Source organism: Nycticebus coucang, chromosome 10 (assembly GCF_027406575.1).
Source record: "Nycticebus coucang isolate mNycCou1 chromosome 10, mNycCou1.pri, whole genome shotgun sequence".
NCBI classification, from domain to species: Eukaryota; Metazoa; Chordata; class Mammalia; order Primates; family Lorisidae; genus Nycticebus; species Nycticebus coucang.
This window is the reverse complement of record NC_069789.1, coordinates 31,829,707-31,852,729: the sequence shown is the minus strand read 5'-3', so window position 1 is coordinate 31,852,729 and position 23,023 is coordinate 31,829,707. Positions and strand designations below refer to the sequence as shown.

The following is a 23,023-nucleotide window of genomic DNA, read 5'->3' as shown; positions in this document are numbered from 1 at the left end:
TGCGCTGGGTGTTCTGCTGTGGGCAGACAGTTGGGGGCGCTGGAGCCGGGTGGGGGGTCGCTCGGGAGGGTTACCTGCAGGCCCGGTGGCTGTCCTAGGGTGGGGCCCATGCTGGCGTCGCGGACCCGGATAGGGTGGGCGCAGCCCGGGGCACGGGCTGGGGGCGCTGGACCGATAAGGCGAGTGACAGCGTGGGAGGGGCGGGCGCCACCGCGTCCACGCCTTCCGCTCGGGGCCGGCCCGGGAGGGTCCTCGGCTCTGTGCTCGCGGGGCAGGAGGGCTGAGGCGCGCAGGTCGGACGCGGCGCCATGCGCGGTCCCCCTGCATGGCCACTACGGCTACTCGTGCCGCGGGCCCGGGCCGCCTGCGTGTGGGCCCCGGTCGTCGGCGCCCCCGGATCCCTGCCGCTGCTAGTCGGTCTGGGGCCGAGGTTCCTCGGGGGCGCTGGGGCTGCGCGCCGTTGGAAGAGCGGCTGTCGGGGCGGGGGCGCGGGCCTTACGCGGCTCCTGGGGCTGTGGGCTCGCGGTCCCAACACCTGCAAGTGCGGAGCGCTCGGCCGGCCAGGCGCTCTCCAGCTCCCGCGCGCCGCGCTCCCTGGATGTTCCGCAGCCACCGCCCGGGCGGGAGGCGAGGCCTGGCGGCGCGGGCCGGCGGTGGCCCCCGGGGATGACAGGCGGCTGCGCCCCGCGGCGATCCGGTTCTCGGAGACCCGGAAGCTCCTGCAGCTGGCCTACCCCGAGCGCCGCAGGCTGGCAGGTAGGGCCTCCTCGCCCCGCGCGCCCGGCTCTGTCTGCCGGGCTGCTGGGCCTGCGGAGAGGGACATTGTCGGGCGGCGGAGAGCCTGACTGTGCCGCCTCCCTCCGGCCACGCAAATCCCCGGAGGAGAGCTGGGATGGTTTCCCGGGAACTTCTGCCCCAGAGCGCTGGTCAGGGAGCTCACCCCAGAGTGGAGATGTCAGGATTTTAGTTTTGCTGGGGAGTGGTTGGAAGGTTGGGTGGATGTTTTTTCTGTTGCTGACAATTCGTACTCCTGGCGCAGGAGCACCTTGTTGGAATCTTTGAGTCTGTTCTGCCGGCAACTCAGTTGGTGCAGTGTTTCGGCGTTGGTAGCATTCTCAGGATGAGATGGAGGGTATTTTTTCTTTAAAAAAAAATTAGCCCCCCAAATGCCTATTGTTAGTATGCATTTACACTGTTTTAAGGCCACATTTGCTTTAGGCAAGTTTATCAAGCAGTGAGCAGCATGTGTAGGACTAGGCAAACAGGCCGAGGTGCTGTGGGCTGTGGAAGCAGAACGCACTGCGCACTCTGCTTGAAACAGCCAGCGATCTGTGAGCTGTAGCCGCTCATCACCCAACTAAATCATCATGGAGTCCTTTTTAAAAAGAAACCCAAACGCGTATTTTTAGAAACAAAATCCAAATAAAACAACTTTCTATAGTTCCTCATTTTTAGCTGTAATTGGAGAAATGTTTCAGTGTGAGGGCCTTGTAAAATTTTGAGATTTCTCTAAATTTCCTTTTCTTCTATAAAAATGTGTGCAGTCCTCATTCTGTGCAGGGCCTCCGGTTACCCTGACAGAAACATACACGTTCCCCGCTCCTGCCAGGGCTTCTGGCTTAGTGGGGAGAAATCACACAACTACAGATAAACTTGCAGCTTCAGAGAGGGTTTCGGGAGAGGGTCTGTGAGGCTGTCAGGTACAACATCAGAAACAAGAATTCTTAGTTACAAATCTGTGGCTTTAGAAAGGATCTTCCTACTGATTTGGGATTCAGAGTAGGGCTGCCAGGTGGAGAGCAGTCAGAATGGCAGTATGTCTTCTGCCACTGACTACGTAAGCTTGGGGGAATTCTTGGTACCATTAAGGTATAAAAAGTATTATTTCATTGTTCCGTGAAATATCTTTCTGTTTTTGTTTTTTAAAGAGACAGGGTTTTGCTTTGTGACCCAGGCTGTTCTTGAACTCCCGGCCTCAAGCAATTCTCCTATCTCAGCCTCCCAAAGTTGCTGGTATTACAGGTGTGAGCCACCATGCCCAGATGAGTGTAGATTTTGATATAAAAGATCTTTTCTTCGCTTTTTCTCTTTTAAAAGTGGAGACTATGAGCTCTCTCTGGACTGTGAGCTGTGTCTGATTGATCTTTCTGCTTCCAGTTCTTAGCATGTTTGTGGCACGGAGCAAGGATTCAGATTCCTTAAGTGAAGGAAACAATGAACACCCCCCCCCCTCAGCCTAGCAGCTTCTAGAGACCCCCATTAGAGACCCTCACCTCTGTGTGGTACGTCCACCACTCCTGTGTGTGACTCAGGAAGCTTGAGGAAATCTACTTTTGTTTCTGAAATGTTATATGTCGAGAAAGTTGTTTGGGTGTCAGGTTTGTTGGTATCTGCATTGTGCCCATTCCTGCCTATCCTCTGACCATCGTCCTTGTGACTTCTTACCCTGTCAGCATAGGCTCTGCCATGCTGCTGTGGTGTGGGATCAAGTCTGTCTCACTGTGTTGTCCAGCTCATCTTGACCTCCTGGATTCAGGCAGTCCCCACTTTCCCAGGAGCTGAGATGACAGGTGTGTGCCACTGCCCCCGGTTTCTACCCACTTTTAAGAAGAGGAGCTATTTTGTTCTGCTACATTGAAAAATTATGGGTATATAATTTGGGGGAATAAGCCTGGGGTTGGCACACTATTTTTTTTTCTTTTTCTTTTTCTTTTTAAACAGATAATAAATACATATTGTATGTTATGAGGAAATCTGATGAAATATGATTATATGTATTAAAGTCTATGTAGAGGTTGGCATTTGTGGGATTAAGAGAGAGTGGGAGGTAATTTATTTACTTATATTTTTTTTGAGACAGAGTCTCACTATGTTGCCCTGGGTAGAGTGCTATGGTGTCACAGCTCACAGCAACCTCAAACTCTTGGGTTCAAGTGATTCTCTTGCCTCAGCCTCCCAAGTAGCTGGGACTACAGGCACCTGCCATAACTCCCTGCTGTTTTTTTGTTAGTGATTGTTGTTTAGATGGCCTGGGCTGGGTTTGAACCCGCCACACTCAGTGTATGTGTCTGGCGCTGTAACCACTGTGCTACAGGCACAAAGCCGAGGTAATTTATTTTTAATTTGTAATCTATCATCTTAAGAGCAGCCTCAGGTGTTGGCACATCGCTTTGAAACTCCAGAGGTAAAGAATAGTGTTGTTTGTGTGTGAGAGCATTTAAATCAAGAGACCAAAAAAAGAGTTGAAGAGAAGGAATTCCAATGTTAACTTTTAATTTTTAGAAAAACAAGTACAAGAATCCTTTTTCAAAAACACAGCTTTTCATTTGAATAATAATCCTTCCATCTGTCTTCAGTTGTTTCTTAAGTATGCCCCTGTTTAAAGTGTGACCTGAAAACTTTGATAAGTTACTGGTATCAGAAGCTTTATGTGCAGAGTCTACCACTTGGAAAGCTTACAGATCTAAGCCAAGAGCAGCCTTCACATTATTTCCATTTTTTCTGAAGGAACTGCTGTCATTCACCTGCCAGGTTCTCACTTTAGATAGGAATTCGCAGCTATCTTCCTATAGCTGTGGCCTACAAAGTTTCCCTAGAGCCCTTTTGCACTGATAACTCCTCGTCTTATCACTTTAAACAGAAGGAATCTTTTGAAAAGATGCAGAAGGGATGGAAGGTGGGCTGGTGGGATAAGCAGCACTTCATGAACCTTCTGGCTGTGCCTGGCAGATAGAGGTGGTAACACTCTTGGCGAATTAAGGGCAGGGTCTTGGGAGTGGGCCTGGGTGAGATTAGAGGAGGTTCTTTGTGTGGTGGGCCTCAGACCAGGGCAGCAGGCCTTCCCACTCTTCCTGGCAGTGCACACCTTCCCCACATCCCCTGGTGTTCCCCTAAGAACTCGGAGGGCTCCTCTCCCTTCAAATGCTGGTAAGGACCACTCTTAGACCCAAAGCCAGCAGCCTTTTCTGAGTCTGTAGTTCTTCTTTATGGAAGTAGACCATGAGATGACTGTGGGGAATAGTGGGTAACAGCAGTTGGTGCAGTGGGCAAGGCGGGAACCAGGAGTACTGAGAGTGGCTGTGTCCTGGAGCCCACTCAAGACAGAGGTCTACAAGCAAAAAGTGCTTGTTTCAGAGAAAACATTAGCATTATGCAACTGTGCTGTGAGGTGTGGCTGGTTGGAATTAACCGTGGTATAAAGTACACATCAGATTCTAAAATGCCAGTAGGGAAAAAATTCTAAAGTATCTTATTAATGTTTTATTGATTATTTTATTGAATGTTGATTACATGTGGATAATATTTTAGATGTATTGGGTCAAATAAAATGTTATTAAAACTAATTTGACCACTGTGGGAGGCCGAGGCAGGTGGATTGCCTGAGCTCACAGGTTCGAGACAGCCTAAGCCAGAGCAAGACCTCATTTCTAAAATTAGCCAGGCATTGTGGTGGGCGCCTGTAATCCTAGCTACTCTGGAGACTGAGACAAGAGAATCACTTGAGCTCAAGAGTTTGAGGTTGCTGTGAGCTGTGCTGCCACAGTACTCTATTAAGGGCTACAAAGTGAGACTCTGTCTCTAAAAAAAATAATAATAATTTTACCTATTTTTTCCTAATATGGCAACTAGAAAATTTTTTTTCTCATATACATGGCATAAGCTAGTTGTAAATTACACAGGTGGATCCCATCACATGTGTGCTGAGCAGGTGAGCCCCTGGTGCATGGGGCAGATACCACTAACTCTGTAGGACTTGTTGCCATTGTGCGGGAGGAAGTCTGGCCTTCTACCAGACACGTGGCAACCTGGGTCTCCATGAGCCTGAGGAGTGTCTGGAGCCTCTGAGTCTATTCTTCTCTCCTCATCTGTCAGCCACTCATATCCTCACTTCCTTCTGTCTGGCTCAGATCCTGGGTCCCTTCACTCAGCTGCCGTCTTCCACACGCTCCATTCTTGTGCTTCCTGCCATACCCACCTGCATCCATGGAAGTGTCTCTCAGATTCCCCCTAACCCAACATGCCTAAAAAACCAGTTACCTTCTTCCCTGAAGCTACCTCTCCTCCTCTGTCCTTTGATTCAGCCAAGGGGGACTGCTGTGTGAACCCCTTGGGCCAGGTAAGAGACACAGGTCACTCTCATGGTAGCAGCAGTAATAAAGATAATGCTTGTATTTCTTATATTTCTTATTTACTTGGTACAGGGTGCTATACCACGTGCTTTACATATGTGTCTAGTTTACTCCTTATGACAGTTCCTTGAAGGAGGTATTGTTCTTATGGCCATTTTACATATTAAAAACGCATGCAAGGTCAAACAGCTAGATGGTATAGCTAGGGTTCTGATTCTATCAGACTAAAGTTCAGAGCTAGCCCTCCTAACCTGCTGCCTAAATCCAACCAGTCATCATGTCCAGCGTCTAAGAGTGAGAGTTGGATCTTAAAAATATCTTCCTGTAATCCCAGCACTCTGGGAGGCCCAGGTGGGTGGATTGCCCTGAGTTTACAGGTTTGAGGCCAGCTCAGCAAGAGCGAGACCCTGACTCTAAAACTAGCCAGGGGTTGTGGTGGGCATGTGTAGTCCCAGCTACTCGGGAGGCTGAGGCAAGAAAATCACTTGAGCCCAAGAATTGTAGGTTGCTGTGAGCTATGATGCTGCAGCACTCTACTGAGGGTGACAAAGTAAAACTCTGTCTCAAAAAAAAAAAAAAAACCCTCTAATCCAGGCCAGACATGGTAGCTCACACCTGTAATCCCAGCACTTTGGGAGACCAGGGCAGAAGAATTGGTTGAGGTGCTAGGAGTTTGAGACCATCCTGGGTAATGTAGCGTATCTCTACCAAAAAATAGAGAAAGCTGAATATAGGGTGGTGGCATGTCCCTGTAGCCCCAGCTACTCAGGAGGCTGAAGCCAGAGGATTGCTGGAGCCCAGGAGTTCAAGGCTGCAGTGAACAATGATTGTCCTACTCCACTCCAAGCCTGAGTGACAGAGTGAGGTCCTATCTCAAAAGAAAAAGAAAAAAACATCTCCAGTCCTTCTCACTGTCCTTTATCCTTCTGCTCCCATCCTGGTTCACGCTAGGGTACCAGCACAGCTTTCTGTGTCCCCACCTGCAGTTGTGCTGGCCTCTCTTCTTGCTCTGCAGCCAGTGTCGGTCATTTAAAAACACAAATCTATCAGTCCCCAACAGAAAACACTTTTAAGCCTGCCTTCCCACAAAGTCCTTATTCTGTTTTATAATCTGGAAACTTTATTTCTCAGCACTGCTTCTTGTGTGCCCACAATGTCTCTACTCCCACTATGTCTTGCCAGCCTTTCTGCTCCCTGGCCTACCCTGACCCCCACGTGAGGCCTATGCTGCTTCTCTGCTTGAAGTGTGGCAAGATGAGGACAGGTTTTGTCACAGAATGTGGTTCTGCATTTTGTAAACTGAGAGACCTTGGGCAGGTTCCTTCATTTCTCTGTGCTTCAGTTTCCTGTCTGAAAAAACAAGGAAAATGTGAGGATTGCTGGGAGGATATCAAATGCTTCAGATGGTAGTGGGGACTTACCGTAAGTGCTGCCTTTTTAGTCCTTGAGTGATAGTGAGGAAAGCTATCCCTATTACTGTCCTGTGTTCAGCAGTTGGCAGGTGGAAGGCACACTGTACAGCTTCTTCCGTCCACCCCCAAACCTCTGTCCTCTTCCCATGAGCTAAATATCTCCCAAAGTCCTTATACCAGCAATCTGCATTTTAGGTTTTTTTGTTAGTGTTTCTTCTGAAGGATATTTCTTCTTATCTTTTGAATGCCTTGATTCAGTGCAATAAGGGTAACATAGTTAAAGACATCTGCTAAGAGAGATAACAGTAGAAGTTATAGGCGAGGGTGGGGACACACTGAGAGGCTTAATCATGGAGAAAAGGGGAAGAGGGTTTCAGAAGAGCCACACTTCAGCTGTGTCTTGAGTTTGGTGTAGAATCTGAAATAATTTTATGGTGCCGTCTAAGTTATTCCTTACTGTCAGAAGACAATGATTTGCAATAAACTCTTGATTAACAAGATTCCAGCTAACCAAAAACTGAAGAAATGTTTCACTTTTTTAACATTGAAATTAGACAGAGAGGCAAATGGCAATAAAACAACTGATAATTTTTTTTTTTTTTAACACTAAAACTGTGAGGAGGGTATCCTGGAATGTGTTTGGATTCAGCTGAATTCCTTCTTCTTCGTAGTCAGCATCCTTACTGTGTAAGAACTCGACTCTGAATTAGAATCATGGGGCATTTCATTTCAGACAAGCAGATTCTTACTGTGAAATCCTAACTCCGATTCAGGAAACTAGAGGAGGAAGCGAGCATATCACATCTCACAAGGCTGGAGAAGTGAACTGCTGATGAAGGACAAAACCAGGATTTTCTGCTGAATCCCAAGTTTTCCAGGGTAGCGCCTTCTGGAGCTGCCAGTTCATCGTGGCCAAGCTAAGCCCTACGGGCTTTCAGTCCTGCTTGGAGCATGGTGCTTTGCAACAAGACCCCAGCCCTTCTATCAAAGTGAAACAGCCGTTGGCCAGGTTTATATTACTTGGTTGAATTGTGGCTATGGGTTTTTAAGCAGGTACATGCACTTTCCGAGCTGCCAGAGCCTACTTAGGCTGTTGGAGAACTTTGGTTGGATAGACTTTCCAGCCTCCTTTGCAAAGTTGAAATTCATTTACCCGTTGAGCAAATCCTGATTGAGCTCTTCCTACGTGCCTGGCACTGTAGGCAAGCGATGATGCATCAGACCCCAATCTGTTATGTCTTAATGGAGAGATGAGATAGATAATAACAATAAACAGGTGAAATACTGAGAATGCTGGGGAGTGGGAGGGACAAGCAGCATAGGGTATCTGTACTTTAAGGGAGGTTGTTAGAGCAGGCCTTTTGGGGAGGGAGTATTAGAACAAAAAAGGGGCAAGAGTGATTGTTCAAAATGTCCCCCCCTAAAAAACTCCCTTTTCTCCTAGAACTCTGCCCTATCACCCATCAGCTCAGTGTCCAGTGGCACTGAGTTTGTTCTGCACCCTTTGGTAATTTTATAAAAGCAGTTCCTGTGCTGAAGTGTCAGAACTAGTCACACCACAAAGAGAGAAGCATTTGCTGTTTGTAGAGTGTGAGGAACTTCTGTCTCCTTGGGCTCACTCCGTGGTGTGCCCACCTGGGAGCCTTGCCATAGACTCTGTTCTAGGAGACCTATCAGGAACCTGGCTGGTACCCCTGCATTTTTACACACTCATAGTTCCAACCTCAGAGGGCACCCAGAGGCAATGAAGCCTCCTTCTCACCCTGCCTCCCAATCACTGAATGCCATCTTAGAAGGAACTTGTGACACCTGTTTGTTATGAATCTTCCAGAGATGTTCTGTGCTTATATAAACTTGAAAAACCAGCAAGTGGGCTGGGCACAGCGGCTGATGCCTATGGAGGCCAAGGCAGGAAGATATTTTGAGGCCAGGAGTTTGAGACTAGCCTAAGCCCCATCTCTACAAAAAGTAGAAAAACTGAGCATAGTGGCACACACGTGTAGTCCCAGCTACTTGGGAGGCTGAGGCAGATGGATTACTTGAGCCTAGGAGCTTGAGGTTGCAGTGAGTTATGATGACACCATTGCACTCTAGCCAGAATGACGAGTAAGGCTCTGTCTCAATTAAAAAAAAAAATTTGTGCATGCCTTTTATGAATGCAATTATCTGTGACATGAGTTATTTCTAATTGGGTTTTCTTAATATTTTTCTTTCTGATAAAACTCCCTTTCTTCTTTAACTACATGATCAGTTATATTCATATTTATTTTCATATCATGCTGGTATTCCCCAAAGCAGTAACATTAAGGAACATATTACATGTGTAACAGATCCCTGAAACTGCTTTCTGAAGGTTATTCAGAGTGTTCTGAATGCTCGATGTCATCAGGGCTTTACTTGCAAGCTGTGCACAGGTAGATGCCAAGGTAACACTGCAGTGTGAGTGGAGGAGAAACATGACCTACAATGAGCACCAAGATCCAGAGGCAGGAGGGCGGCCAGAACTGGTGATCACTCGCTTCATCCCATCTCTACATCCCCTGCTTGCTCTCACCCTGGCACCACTTGGTCCTTGGAGCATGGGGTCTGGCAGGGAGAGGGAGGGAAGTGCGAGCTGCCGAGATGGATGTACACACTCTGAAAATAGTCCTGTGGGAGGGAAGCCTCCTGGGTTAGCACCATGAGCATAAGCATGTGCTGATGTTTTCCAGCTGCAGTTGGATTTCTGGCCCTATCCAGTGTCATCACCATGTCCGCCCCTTTCTTCTTGGGGAAGATCATTGATGTCATCTATACCAACCCCACTGTGGACTACAGTGGCAATCTGACCCATCTCTGCCTCGGGCTCAGCGGTGTGTTTCTCTGTGGTGCTGCTGCCAATGCCATCCGTGTCTACCTCATGCAGACTTCAGGTAAAGGTCTCTGGGGGAGTGAGCCATCCTGGAGAAGACAGGGGAAGCCTGTGGATTTGTTCAGATATCGGAGTCTTTGTGCTCTAGGCCACATTCTCTCCTCTCTTCCCAGCATCCCATCCAGTAGGGACAGCTCCCGGTGTCTGCCAGGTGCCGGAGTTACAGGTTTGACACCAAGCAGTCTTCTCAACTCTGTTTCCATAGCTGGAGCTGAGCAGTTGGGCAGGTTGCTGTATATGTCTTATGGGAATCTGAGAGCGAGGCCCTTGGCCATGAGGCTGGACTTCCAAGCCTTCTTCAGGGAGCTTCTGAAACTCATTAACCTGCTCCATGTTGTGTCTCCCCTTGAGCAGTAGCTGGGATGGCCACTTCTGGAACACCACCTGGGAGTCTGTTGCTCCCCAGTTAGCTAATAAAATACTCTGTAGATAATTAACCAGTTCTTAACATTTAAATAAAGTTTTAATACAGAACAAGGTTTCCAAGGAGGAACAAAATGAGCTTTTGGAAGTTAATATAATAAAACTTATTTGCAAATGATACTTTTTAAAAATGTCTTGGTCATGTTGTATTTATTCTTTGTTTTTCCCTTTTTTTATTAAATCAGAGCTGTGTACATTAATGCAATTATGGGGTACAATGTGCTGGTTTTATATACAATTTGAAATATTTTCATCGAACTCGTTAACATAGCCTTCATGGCATTTTCTTAGTTATTGTGTTCAGACATTTATATTCTGCATTTAGTAAGTTTCACGTGTACCCTTCTAAGATGCACCATAGGTGTGGTCCCACCAGTTACCCTCCCTCGACTCATCTTCCTCCCCCCTTTCCCCTCCCCTCCCTTGCCCCTTACCTGCTCATCTAGCTAAACAGTAAAAAACAATCATGGGGCGGAATCAGTGGAAAAACTGGCAAAATTAATAATCAGAACAGTTCAACTCCCCCAAGGAATGACAAACCAGACAAACCAGAGGATCCTGTTCACAAACAGATGGCTGAGATGTCAGAAATCAAATTTAGAATTTGGATGGCAAATAAGATCAACAGAATGGAAATAAAGTCGGAGTTAGAAATTCTAGGAACAATTCAAAAGATATCTCAAGAATTCAATGAATTCAAAGACAAAATCACCAAAGTTCTATTTTATTCCTGTATCGTTCCCTTAGCAGTCACAGCCTCTGGTTACTAGGAGAAAAGTAGTGTTCCTTACAAAAGCAATACTGTTAACCATGCTGGGGCTTGAGTTACTCTCTCCCCACCAAGGGCACACTTTACAAGGACATGGTCTAGCAGGTTGACAGCACCAGGCCAAGCTGCCACATGGCAGGTGATACCAATGACAGTACCCAATGGCAGCCGATTTCTGTTTGCTTTTGCAGGTCAGCGCATCGTGAACAGGCTGAGAACATCATTATTCTCCTCCATCCTGAGGCAGGAGGTTGGTTTCTTTGACAAGACCCGCACAGGAGAATTGATTAACCGCCTCTCCTCAGACACTGCACTGCTGGGGCGGTCATTGACGGAAAACCTCTCAGACGGGCTCAGGGCTGGGGCCCAAGCTTCCGTAGGGATCAGTATGATGGTACGTCAGCCAGGTTCCCTGGCACCTCCAGTCAGGCTGAGCTGTCCTCAGCATTCCCGCATTCCATGAGCACAGAGCACCGGAGCCTCTGCCAGATGCTGCAGGAGCTGGATTGTCTTTTCCTGCAGTCTCCTGCACCTTCAGCTCTTCAGACTAAATGATTATCCAGACAATGGAGTCTTGTGTTACTGCCAGGTTTTCCGAGAGTGAGCCCAGGGTGTGAGGGCAGGGAGCGTCAGGAGAAGGAGCCCCGTAGTGGTGCCAGGCACTGAGTTAACTCCTTCTTGGTGTCTGTTAGCAGCCCTGTGTTCCTGTGGCTGGTGTGCTTTTCCCTGCAGCCTTCTTTCCTTCCCTAACTGGAGGGGTCAAATCTCTCCAGTCTGCTTCACTTCTTCAACCTGTGTTTCTGTTCAGACCGGTGCTGCTGGCCAACAGAGACATACAGCAAGCCACCTATATAATTTTAATGTTCTAGCAGCCACCTGTAAAAAAAAAAAAAAATCTCATCAAAAAAGCATATGAAATTAATTTTAATAATGTTTTGTTTAACCTAGTATAAATAAAATGTTATCCCCATATGTAATTAATATCAACATTGAGGTTGTTTTGAGACAGGGTCTCACTCTGTTGCCTAGGACATGGTCTAGCAGGGTGACAGGACCAGGACAAGCTGCCACATAGCAGATGGCTACCCCTTAATGGTACCTAATAACAGTACCCAACCTATTACTACTGGGTTCAAGTGATCCTCTTGCCTTAGCCTCCCGAACAGCTGGAAATACAAGTACCTGCCGCCACACCCAGCTAGTTTTCTATTTTTTTTATTTATTGTTTTTAGTTTTTCTATTTTTAATAGAGATGGAATCTCACTCTTGCTCAGACTTGTCTCGAACTCCTGAGCTCATCTGATCCTCCTGCCTCAGCCTCTGAAAATGCTAGGATTACAGACATGAATCATTATGCCCAGCCAATATAAAAATTATTAATGAGATATTTTATATATCTTTTTAATATTACAGTTGATCATCTAACTACATGAGAGATGGGGCCCTAACCCCTGCACAGTCAAAAATCTGTGTATGACATTTGATTCCTCAAAAGCTTGACTAATAGCTTACTATTGACTAGAAGCCTCACTGATAACATAAACAGTTGAGTGACATATAGTTTGTATGTTATGTGTGTTCTTACAATAAAGTAAGCTAGAGAAAAAAAAGTGTTACTAAAGAAATCATAAGGGGCCACTTGAATTCTTCTATGCCATTTACTCCATTGACTGAAATACAGCTCTTCCTCTTATAAAAAAAAAAAAAAAAAGAAAGAAAGAAAATCATAAGGAAGAGCAAAGGTAGGCTTGGCGCTTATAGCTCAGCGGTTAGGGTGCCAGCCACATACACTGGGGCTGGCAGGTTCGAACCCGGCCCAGGCCTGCTAAACAACAACAACAACAGCAACAAAAAATAGCCAGGCATTGTGGCAGGCTCCTGTGGTCCCAGCTACATTGGAAGCTAAGATGAGAATCACTTAAGCCAAAGAGTTTGAGGTTGCCATGAGCTGTGATGCCACGGCACTCTACCACAGTGACATAGTAAGACTCTGTCTCAAAAAAATAAAAAAAACTATTATTCCATTTACTGTCACACTCCTTTCTGCCTCAGGGCCTTTGTGCACCTGCTCTTTCCTGTTGTTGGATACCTGAAATTATACTCTGTCCTTTACTTGTTTGTCCCATCTCTTCTCTCTTCTTGCATGAAAACTGTAAGGGTTGGTTGTCTTCTGGGTGCCTGGAATAGTGTTTGCCATGTGTAGGCATTCAGTAACAACTTGTTGAATGAATAAACAAATGAATGGTTGGTTTATCCATCCAGTGCCTTACATTTCACTCTGTAACTTTTCCTTAGCCTTATTTAAGATAGTTCTGTACTGATTATACTAATTTCTGTGCGAATGATGTTTGGCAGACTTTAATAATTTATCAAGGAGATGCTAAGACCATTTAAAATATAATTGCCAAACTGCAGGGTTGACATGAAAATCCATTGTTATTTCCAGGCATTGGGTTTTGCTTTTAGCAACTCCAATCATTAGAAGCTTCTGTTTATGCCGAGCCCAGATCCATCCTGCTGACTTCAGTTCCCGGAGCCAGGAAAACAACTCTAACTCTTCTTCTGTTTGTTACTTGTCCTGTTTGTTACTGTCTGTTTGTTACTAAGTCCTCCTTGAATGGTTCATCATGTGATGAGGGAGTTTTTTTTTTGGTGACTTTGCTATCTTAGTCGTGTCAGTGGCACCTGCTACTCTGGCTGTTTAGTGCCTTGAAGTGGTTCTTGGATATAGAACCCCTGGTGTGGTCTGCCCCTCCCCCCATCCTGTCCTCTCTCTTTGTTGTTAAACTGTACCGTCCAATGGACATGGTGTCGGTCAGGAGAAAATGTTCCTGTCCTGTTTCCAGCAGCTGTCACATTACTTCTGCTCGGCATGCTGAATACTCAGGAGATTCTGTGAAAATTAAAGGTGTCTGAAAAGTTCCACCAGCACAGGATGTACAACAGGAGCCTACACCTTCGAGCCTGTTGTTATTTTATTTTATTTTTTTAAGACAGACTCTCAACTCAGTCACCCTGGGTAGAGTGCCATGGTGTCACAGCTCACAGCAACCTCAAACTCGTGGCCTTCATTGATTCTCTTGCCTCAGCCTCACAAGTAGCTGGGACTATAAGCTCCTGCTACCATGCCTGACTAGCTTTCCTATTTCTAGTAGAGACTGGATCTTGCTCTTGCTCCAACTTCTGAACTCAAACAATCTGCCCGTCTCAGCCCCCAGAGACTGGCCCCTGCTGTTAATTTAAACATGTCCCTCCTCCACCTCTGCAGTAGATAACAGTCTTGCCACTCTAGGTAACACACAACTCTTAAAACTTTTTGTTTTAACAGTTTTTTGTCTCACCTAACCTGGCCACATTTGTTTTGAGCGTGGTGCCTCCAATGTCCATCATTGCTGTGATTTATGGACGATATCTAAGGAAACTGACCAAAGTCACTCAGGATTCCCTGGCTGAAGCCACTCAGGTAAAGGTCCCTTCTCATCCTCGTGTTCCCTGGCACTGGAGGGCACACCCTAAAGGGTATGCTTCAGCTTTTCCTCCTTCAGTTTCTTCCTTTCCTCACATTAGACCTCAAGATCCCAGAAACCTGCACTCTGCCATCTCAGTTAGGTTTCTACCCATATCTTGAAGTAGACCCCAATTGACTGAACATTGTATGAAGTTCTCAATTCTTACCATCACTTACAGGACAAAAAAGTTAATCTTGTTTTGAAAATAGTTACTCATGACACTATGACTTTTCATTAATAAAGCTAGCTTTGCAGAGCTGTACAATATTATCTTTATAAAAATTAAAAATAACTTATGTTTTCATGTTATATTACAAAAGCCATGCATGTTTGTCATTGAAAAATATGAAAACGTAAAGAGAAAAAACAAAAGCACATATAATCTTCTCTTACCAAATTAACATTAGCATTTTGGAGTCTAACCATTCTGTCATTTTCTCTGCATAAAAATATATTTGTACATCTACCTACTCTCTTGTTTTTCTGTCTACCTATATATGTGATATATATAGGAATAGGTATTCCCCCCCAAATAAGATTGTTCTCTATATTCTGCTTTGTTACGCTCCCCCGCCCTTTATCACCTAGGCTGGAGTGCAATGGCATGATCATAGCTCACTGCAGCCTCAAACTCCTGGGCTTAAGTGTTCTCTGCCGTGGCCTCCCAAGTAGGTCACACACCACCACATTCAGCTAATTTTCCTATTTTCTGTAGAGATGATATCTCACTATGTTGCCCAGGCTGGTCTTGCACTCCCGGCCGAAAGTGATCCCCACTCCTTCCAAAGTGCTGGGATTACAGGCAGTGACACATGGTCTTGCCTTTTTTCCTTTTTTTAAGTCAGGTATCAAGAGTGGCTTTCTGGCTGGGCATGGTGGCTCACACCTATAATCCTAGCACTCTGGGAGGTCAAGGTGGGTGGGTTGCTTTGAGCTCAGAAAAAAAAAGCAGCTTTCCGATGATAGTATCTTTAAAATGAGAACCACATGTAAGTTCTGCTTCTAGAAACTCTCAAATCATGACCCTCTTCCTCCTGAAATGTATTTATTATTCACCCAGCTAGCTGAGGAACGTATTGGAAATGTGAGAACTGTTCGAGCTTTTGGGAAAGAAATGACTGAAATAGAGAAATATGCTGGCAGAGTGGACCATGTGATGCAGTTAGCAAGGAAGGAGGCGTTTGCTCGGGCAGGCTTCTTTGGAGCAGTAAGTAGATCATTTTGGAAAGAGTAAAAGGGGCAGATGTTATGACTATGAGAGAGTTTTATTCTGTGGTTCTTGACATGAGCAGAAAACAATTTTATTTCCCTTCAAGACCGACTTTCTCTAAAGTATTTTTGTGAAAGAGCAGGAAAACAAATATCATTGAGAAAAGTCAGTGCATGGTGAGATAGATCAGGCATCCTTACCAGCTGATCAGCTTTACTGGGGGTTAACCTTGCCAGTACCCAGAACTCCCCCCCACTCCCCCCGATCTATGGAATTAGAAACTCCAGGCTGGAACCCCTAATCTATTTTAATAGGCCTTCCTATCATTCTTCTTTTAAAAATTGTTTTGAGACAGGGTCTCACTATGTTGCGCAGGCTGGAGTGCAGTGGGTAGTCACAGGTATCATCATAGCTCACTACAGCCTTAAACTCCTGGACTCAGGGGATCCTCCTGCCTTAGTCTCCCATGTAGCTGGGACTACAAGTGGGCACCACCATGCCCAGCACGTCCTCTGGGTCATTCTAATGCAGGTCTGATACCTACTGAGGATTAACTGAAATAACCTTAGTGTGTTTCAAGAAAGAAGTATTAAAAAAAAAACAAAAAACGTGAGGGCAGCTCCTGTGGCTCAGTGGATAGGGTGACGGCCCCCCATACACAGAGGGTGGTGGGTTCAAACCCGGCCTCGGCCAAACTGCAACAAAAAAATACCCAGGTGTTGTGGCGGGTGCCTATAGTCTCAGTTACTCGGGAGGCTGAGGCAAGAGAATCGCCTAAGTTTAGGGGTTGGAGGTTGCTGTGAGCTGTGATGCCACAACTCTCTACCAAGGGTGATAAAATGAGACTCTTTCTCTAAAAAAAAAAAAGTGACAACAAGCTCAAATAGAACACTGAAATAAAAAATCACCATGAGGACAAATTCATGGTATGTTTAAACTGAAAGTAATTTTTGAGGTGATTCTCTCATTGCCCTAACAAGTAAGGAAACAGCAGCCTTTACCAGAGACCACACACCTGACAAAGGTAAAAACAGGTCACAAACACAAGACTTCAGAACATTTCATGTAATATGTCAACACATAATAACAGATTTTTATTTGTTTCTTCTCACTAGGTAGGGAATCTTTAATGCTACTTTTTCCCTTTGCAAATGAGTAGGTTGAGTAAATGGGAATTGGATGGGTTATGTTCACGGGGATGAGACTATTTTAATACTGCAATATTTCAAAAGTATTTTTTATTTAAAATTCAGGTGACATTTAGTATTTTGGAAAATCTTTCTATGGCAGTTAAATGCAAAAAGGACATAATAGGTCATGTTCCAACTCTTTGCATTCTGGTTTTTGGCTCCCATCTGACTTCTGTGTTTTCTCCCTTCTACAGACCGGGCTGTCCGGAAACCTGATTGTGCTTTCTGTCCTGTACAAAGGAGGGCTGCTGATGGGCAGCGCCCACATGACAGTGGGTGAACTCTCTTCCTTCCTAATGTATGCTTTCTGGGTTGGAGTAAGCATTGGAGGTACATAATTTAAGTAGGCTTGGGGAATTACATTAAAAATTGGGTATCATTTCTGAATTAGAAACTGAAGTTTTCATATTACCTCTCATCAACCAATTTGGAATGAAAAAGGTATTTCCTAGAATGTCATTATTCCCTTAGGCTTTCAAAAACAAAATATAATAAAATGAACATGACCCTCCTGTGCAGACAAGTGAGCAGCTCTGTGGTCAGGAAGTTTGCTGTGGCTCTGGAGCAGAGTTTCCCAGCTGGAACGCTAAGACACTTGCTCTCAGGTGCAGGAAGGAAGAGGGTGGTGCTAAGCAGGTGTGACACAGAAACCCACAGCTCATGGTTAGAAAATCACTGGAAAGTAACACTTTTTGTACAAAGCTAACCATATTTAAAACCAATGGACAATCAAAAAATATTTATGAATTATAAAGTGCATGAAACAGAGTTGCTTGTTTTTGTGAAGAATGTCTAGAGTTTAGCTTTTATTGTCCATTCCTGGGTGAAGGGAAGCAAAAACCGTGGAGCCAAAGCTGTGTGCAGTCTGAGAAGTTTTCTGTGCTTTTTTCTGTACCTTTCCTGTTCCCCCAACAAGAGACAAATGACTTCCTGGTTTTTGTTTTCCTTCTTCCTGCCTTTTTTTTGGAGATAGAGCTGTTGCTCAAGCTGTGGTGCCAGCCTAGCTCACAGCAACTTCAATCTCCTGGGGTCAAGCGATCCTCTTGCCCTCAGCCTCGTGAGTAGCTGGACTATAGGCACCCACCATATTGCCCAGCTAATTTTTCTATTTTTGGTAGAGACAGGGTCCTGCTTTTGCTCAGGCTGGTCTGGAACTCCTGAGCTCAAGGGATCCTCCTGTCTGGGCCTCCCAGAGTGCTAGGGTTAGAGGCACCAGCCACCTTCCTTCCTGTCTTTGAAAACTGAGATGAAATGGTTAGGTTAGCTAAATAACCTTGAGGTCTGGTTAACCGTCATTAAGTGTCCAATGGTGTCACTTCAGCCAGAGTTTCATTTCCAGGGTTTGGTGTCTAATTGTTGCAAGTAGAGGCTTTTCCTTAGATGTTTTCTATCATGAGACTTGCAGAGACTCTTGAAAAGAGCATTTTAGTTGTTGGATGGTCTTCAAGAAAGGCCTGATTAAGAGGTTACAGGGCGCTGAGTGATTAGAGAAGCCAGAGGGCCCAACTTCTCAGGAGGACCCAGGGACAAAGTATGGCTCTTTCCTCTCTATCCCCTGGGGTAAGCCTGCTGGGCTGGAGGACAGCACACCCTGTTGTGGTCCTGTTCCTTCCAGTCTTTTGTCTTGCCTCTCAGTGGCCTTTCTGTTCACCTCTTAGCCCTGACCACAGTCAGGTTTCTTCCCTGGCTTCCCCTAATGTTCTATTCTCTGCCATATTTGACATGCTTTTTCTTAGTCCCTCCTCTGTACTCTTGACATGACAGAGGCTATCTCAGGTTTGGGTTTTTCTATTCCCCCCTTTTCACAAGGGACAAGCTCACAACTCTGCCTTAACAGAATGGGTTGGAAAACAGTCCAGTCCATTGGCAGTCGGTCACCACCGTTGGTCATAGAAGGCACTGCGGAGTCTGTGTCTGGGGCACACACTGGTAACCTGAGGCTGTGTCTGAGTGTGGAGACTGGGGACCTGAGGCTGTGTCTGAGTGTGGAGACTGGGGACTTGAGGCTGTGTCTGAGTGTAGAGACTGGGGACCTGAGCCTGTGTTTGAGTGTAGAGACTGGGGACCTGAGGCTGTGTCTGAGTGTGGAGACTGGGGACCTGAGGCTGTGTCTGAGTGTGGAGACTGGAGACCTGAGACTATGTTTGAGTGCAGAGACTGGTGACTGGGCTCTCTTAACCAGAGGTTAGCCTATCCAGTGGGCAAATGTCTTCTTGAGGACCCGCCATCTAGGGTAAGGAGGGTGGAGGTCCGTGTGCCCTGTTTGCCTCCTGCACACTTCCGACACAGTAAGCTCCTCAAGGTGATGGCCGTTTCCTCTAACAAGGTGAATTGGTTTTTAAGTGCTTTTGTCTCTTATACTCTTTTTTTCTTTGATTTTGAGACAGGGTCTCACTTTGTCACCCTTGGTAGAGTGCCATGGTGTCACAGCTCACAGCAACCTCAAACTCTTGGGCTCAGGCTATTCTCTTGCATCAGCCTCCCAAGTAGCTGGGACTATAGGTGCCCGCTACAACACCCACTCATTTTTAGAGACAGGGTCTGGCTCTTGTTCAGGCTGGTCTTGAACTCCTGCGCTCAGGCAATCCACCCATCTCCATCTCCTAGAGTCCTAGGATTACAGGTGTGAGCCACCGCGCCCAGCCCCTTTTATACTCTTTTAAATGATTCTATAATGAACCTGCAAAATCATAAATCCTATTTTGTTTATTAAAGACTTAAGAATTTTTTTGTTGGTCTCTTCTTGGGACAACATACTGAAAAATAAAAGAATTCCAAGTATATTCTCTGCTGAGAGGAAGTCAGTTATGTCTGAAGAAAAGCAACACTTAACTATTTTCAAGTTTACAATTGAGTGGTACTTAGTACATTCACAAACGTCACCTCTATCTAGTTCCAAAACAGTTTCATTTCCCTACAGAAAACCCTTGCTCATTAAGGGGCCGTCTCTGTCACCCTCTCCCTTTCATTCCCTGGCAGAGTTATCTGCTTTCTAGATGCTTCAGAACCCACGTATGTGTGCCCTTGGCAGCTGGCTCCTTCCCCTTAGCAGGACATGCTCAGAGCTCACCTGTACTGTAGCCTGTCTCAGCACTCTGTTCCTGTCTATGGCTGGGCCATACTCCATTATATGGAGAGACCTCATTTTGTTTATTCAAGCCCATTTTAGTTTTGTTTTCCAGAGTCTAAACTCTTACTAATGTTAAACCACCCCTGACTCTCTCCCTTCACTTCTTTCTTTCTTTTCCTTCCTTCTCCTTCCCTCCCTTTCTTTCTTTTTATTACTTATTATTATTTTTTTTTTTTTGCAGTTTTTGGCTGGGGTGGGATTTGAACCTGCTACCTCCTGTATATGGGGCTGGTGCCCTACTCCTTTGAACTACAGGCGCCGCCCTTATTATTTATTTATTCGTTTATTTCTTGATACAGTGTCTTACTCTGTCACCCTGGGTAGAGTGCTGTCAGAGCTCACAGTGGCCTCAAACTCTTGGGCTCAAGTGATCCTTTTTTCTTAGCCTCCTGAGTAGCAGCTGGGACTACAGGCGCCCACTACAATGCCTGGCTTTTTTTTATTTGTTTATCAGGCCCCGGACTGGGTTCAAACCCACCAGCCATAACCACTGAACTACGGGTCCCCCCTATTTTTTTTTTTTTTTTTGAGACAGAGTATTATTTAGTTGCCCTCCGTAGAGTGCTGTGGTATCATAGCTCACAGCAAGCTCAAACTCTTAGGCTCAAGTGATCCTCTTGCCTCAGCCTCCTGAATAGTTGGGACTACAGTCACCCACCACAACGCCCGGCTATTTTTTAGAGATGGGATCTCACTCTTGTTTATGCTAGTCTCGAACTCCTAAACTCAGGCAGTCCACCCTCCTTGGCCTCCCAGAGTGTTAGGATTACAGGCGTGAGCCATCACACCCATCCTCTTTCTTTCTTTTTAAAAATTAGTACTTTTTTTATTTGAGACAGAGCCTCAAGCTGTCCCCCTGGGTAGAGTGCTGTGGCATCACAGCTCACAGCAACCTCCAACTCCTCGGTTCAAGTGATTCTCCTGACTCTGCCTCCAGCTAGTTTTTGGTTGCAGCCGTCATTGTTGTTTGGCGGGCCCGGGCTGGATTCAAACCCACCAGCTCAGGTGTATGTGGCTGGCACCTTAGCCACTTGAGCCACAGGCACCGAGCCAGAATTAATACTTTTTTTTAAAAAACAGTTTTGGATTGATGGCAAAATTGAGTGGAGATTTTTCTGTTATCACCCCACACCGATGACCTCCCTCACTGTCGACACCCCACACTAGAGTTTGCACCATGTTGACACTGCATTGTCACTGAAGTCCACAGTACATCAGGGTTCACTCCTGGTGTTGTGCATTCTGTGGGTCTGGACAGATTTTCAAAGGCATGTGCCCACCATTGCTTCACACAATCATTTCATTGCCCTAAAAATCCTCTAAGCTCTGCTTATTTTTGTTTGTTTTTTGTTTTTTGTTTGTGAGACAGTGTGTCACTATGTCACCCTGGGTAGAGTGCTGTGGCGTCACAGCTCACAGCAACCTCAAACTCTTGGGCTTAAGTGATTCTCTTGCTTCAGCCTCATGAGTAGCTGGGACTACAGGCACCTGCCACCATGCCCGGCTACTTTTGGTTGCAGCTGTTATCGTTCTTTAGCAGGTCCAGGACAGACTCAAACCCGCCAGCCTCCGTGTATGTGGCCAGCACCCTACTCACTGAGCTGTAGGCGCCAAGCCAGAGCTCTGCTTATTTGTCCTTTCCTCCTCAATCCATGACCACTGATCTCTTCACTGTCTCCATGGTTTTGCCTCTTTTGCAGTGTCATACCATTGGAACCATACAATAGGTAGCCTTTGGATTGTGTCTTTTCAGAGAAACAGGCATTTAAGATTCTCCATGTCTTCATGGCTTGATAGCTCATTTCTTCTTGGCACTAAATAATATTCTGTTGTCTGGATGAACTAGTTTATTTATTTATTTACCAACTGAAAGATATCTTGGTTGCTTCCAGGTTTTTTTGTTTACGTGTTTTTTATTTTTTTGTTTATGTGACAGAGTGAGACTAGAGTGCTGTGGCATCAGTCTAGTTCACAGCAACCTCAAACTCCTAGTCTTAAGCCATCCTCCTGCCTCAGACTCCAAAGTAGCTGGGACCACGGGCATCCACCATGATGCTCAGTTAATTTTTTTGTTTTTAGTAGAGATGAGGGTCTCGCTTTGCTCAGGCTGATCTTGAACTCCTGAGTTCAAAGGATCCTCCTACTTTGGCTCCCAGAGTGCTGGGATTGCAGGCCTGCGCCGTTGTATCTGGCCTGCGAGTTTTGACAGTTACAAATAAACATCTGCACGTGGGGGGTTTTGTGTGGACATAAATTTTTGAGTAATTTGGGTAAATCAGAGTGCAATCAGTGGGTCAGATAGTAAAAGTATATTTAGTTTTATAAGAAACTGCCAAACTGCCCTCTAAAGTGGCTGTCCCCTATTGCATTCTCACTAGCAGTGAATGAGGGCTTCTGTTGTTCTGCATTCTTGTCAGCATTTGGTGTTGTCAGTGTTTTGGATTTTAGCCATTTTAATAGGTGTGTGCAGTATCTCACTATCATTTTCATTTTTCTGATAACACATGTTGGGCATCTTTCTTTTTTTTTTAATTTATTTATTTTTATTGTTAAGTCATAGCTGTGTACATTAGTGCAATCAAGGGATACAATGTGCGGGTTACATATACAATCTGAAATATTCTCATCAAACTGTTCAACGTAGCCTTCATGGCATTTTCTTAGTTACTGTATGTAGGCATTTGTATTCTGCCTTTAGTAAGTTTCGCCTGTACCCATTCTAAGATGCACCTTAGATGTGGCCCCATCCATTACCCTCCCTCCATCAAATACTCCCCCCTCCCTTCCACTTCCTTGGCCCTTTCCCCATAGTCTTGTGCTATAGGTGGGCTATAGCCTTCATGTGAAAGCTATAATTTAGCTTCATAGTAGAGCTGAGTACATTGGATACTTTTTCTTCCACTCCTGAGATACTTTGCTAAGAAGAATATGTTCCATCTCCATCCATGTAAACATGAAAGAGGTAAAGTCTCCATCTTTCTTTAAGGCTGCATAATATTCCATGGTATACATGTACCACAATTTGCTAGTCCATTCATGGGTCGATGGACACTTGGGCTTTTTCTATGACTTAGCGATTATGAATTGGACTGCAATAAACATTCGGGTACAGATGTCTTCGTTATATTGTGACTTTTGGTCTTCTGGGTATAAACCTGGTAAAGGATTATAGGATCGAATGGCAGGTCTATTTTTAGGTCTCTTAAGTATTCTCCAAACATCCTTCCATAAGGAATGTATTAGTGTGCATTCCCACCAGCAGTGTAGAAGAATGCCCTTTTCTCCACATCCACGCCAACATCTCTGGTTTTGGGATTTTGTTATGTGAGCTACTCTTAAC

General features: G+C 45.5%; 1 protein-coding gene across 6 annotated transcripts in view; it reads left to right on the top strand.

The window, feature by feature from the left end:
- Positions 1-23,023, top strand: part of ABCB10 (ATP binding cassette subfamily B member 10) — a 45,004-nt gene that overhangs the window by 446 nt on the left and 21,535 nt on the right. For 4 of the 6 annotated variants that reach the window (XM_053606328.1, XM_053606332.1, XM_053606331.1 and 1 more), the window contains exons 1-6: positions 6-756; positions 9,253-9,453; positions 10,836-11,038; positions 13,973-14,107; positions 15,214-15,360; positions 16,748-16,883. In XM_053606328.1, coding sequence (XP_053462303.1) covers positions 309-756; positions 9,253-9,453; positions 10,836-11,038; positions 13,973-14,107; positions 15,214-15,360; positions 16,748-16,883 — 1,270 coding nt within the window. In that variant the 5' untranslated portion in view covers positions 6-308. Of the gene's footprint in view, positions 1-5; positions 757-9,252; positions 9,454-10,835; positions 11,039-13,972; positions 14,108-15,213; positions 15,361-16,747; positions 16,884-23,023 lie in introns of those variants that run through there. The other 2 variants (XM_053606329.1, XM_053606333.1) reach the window with 2 other exon arrangements.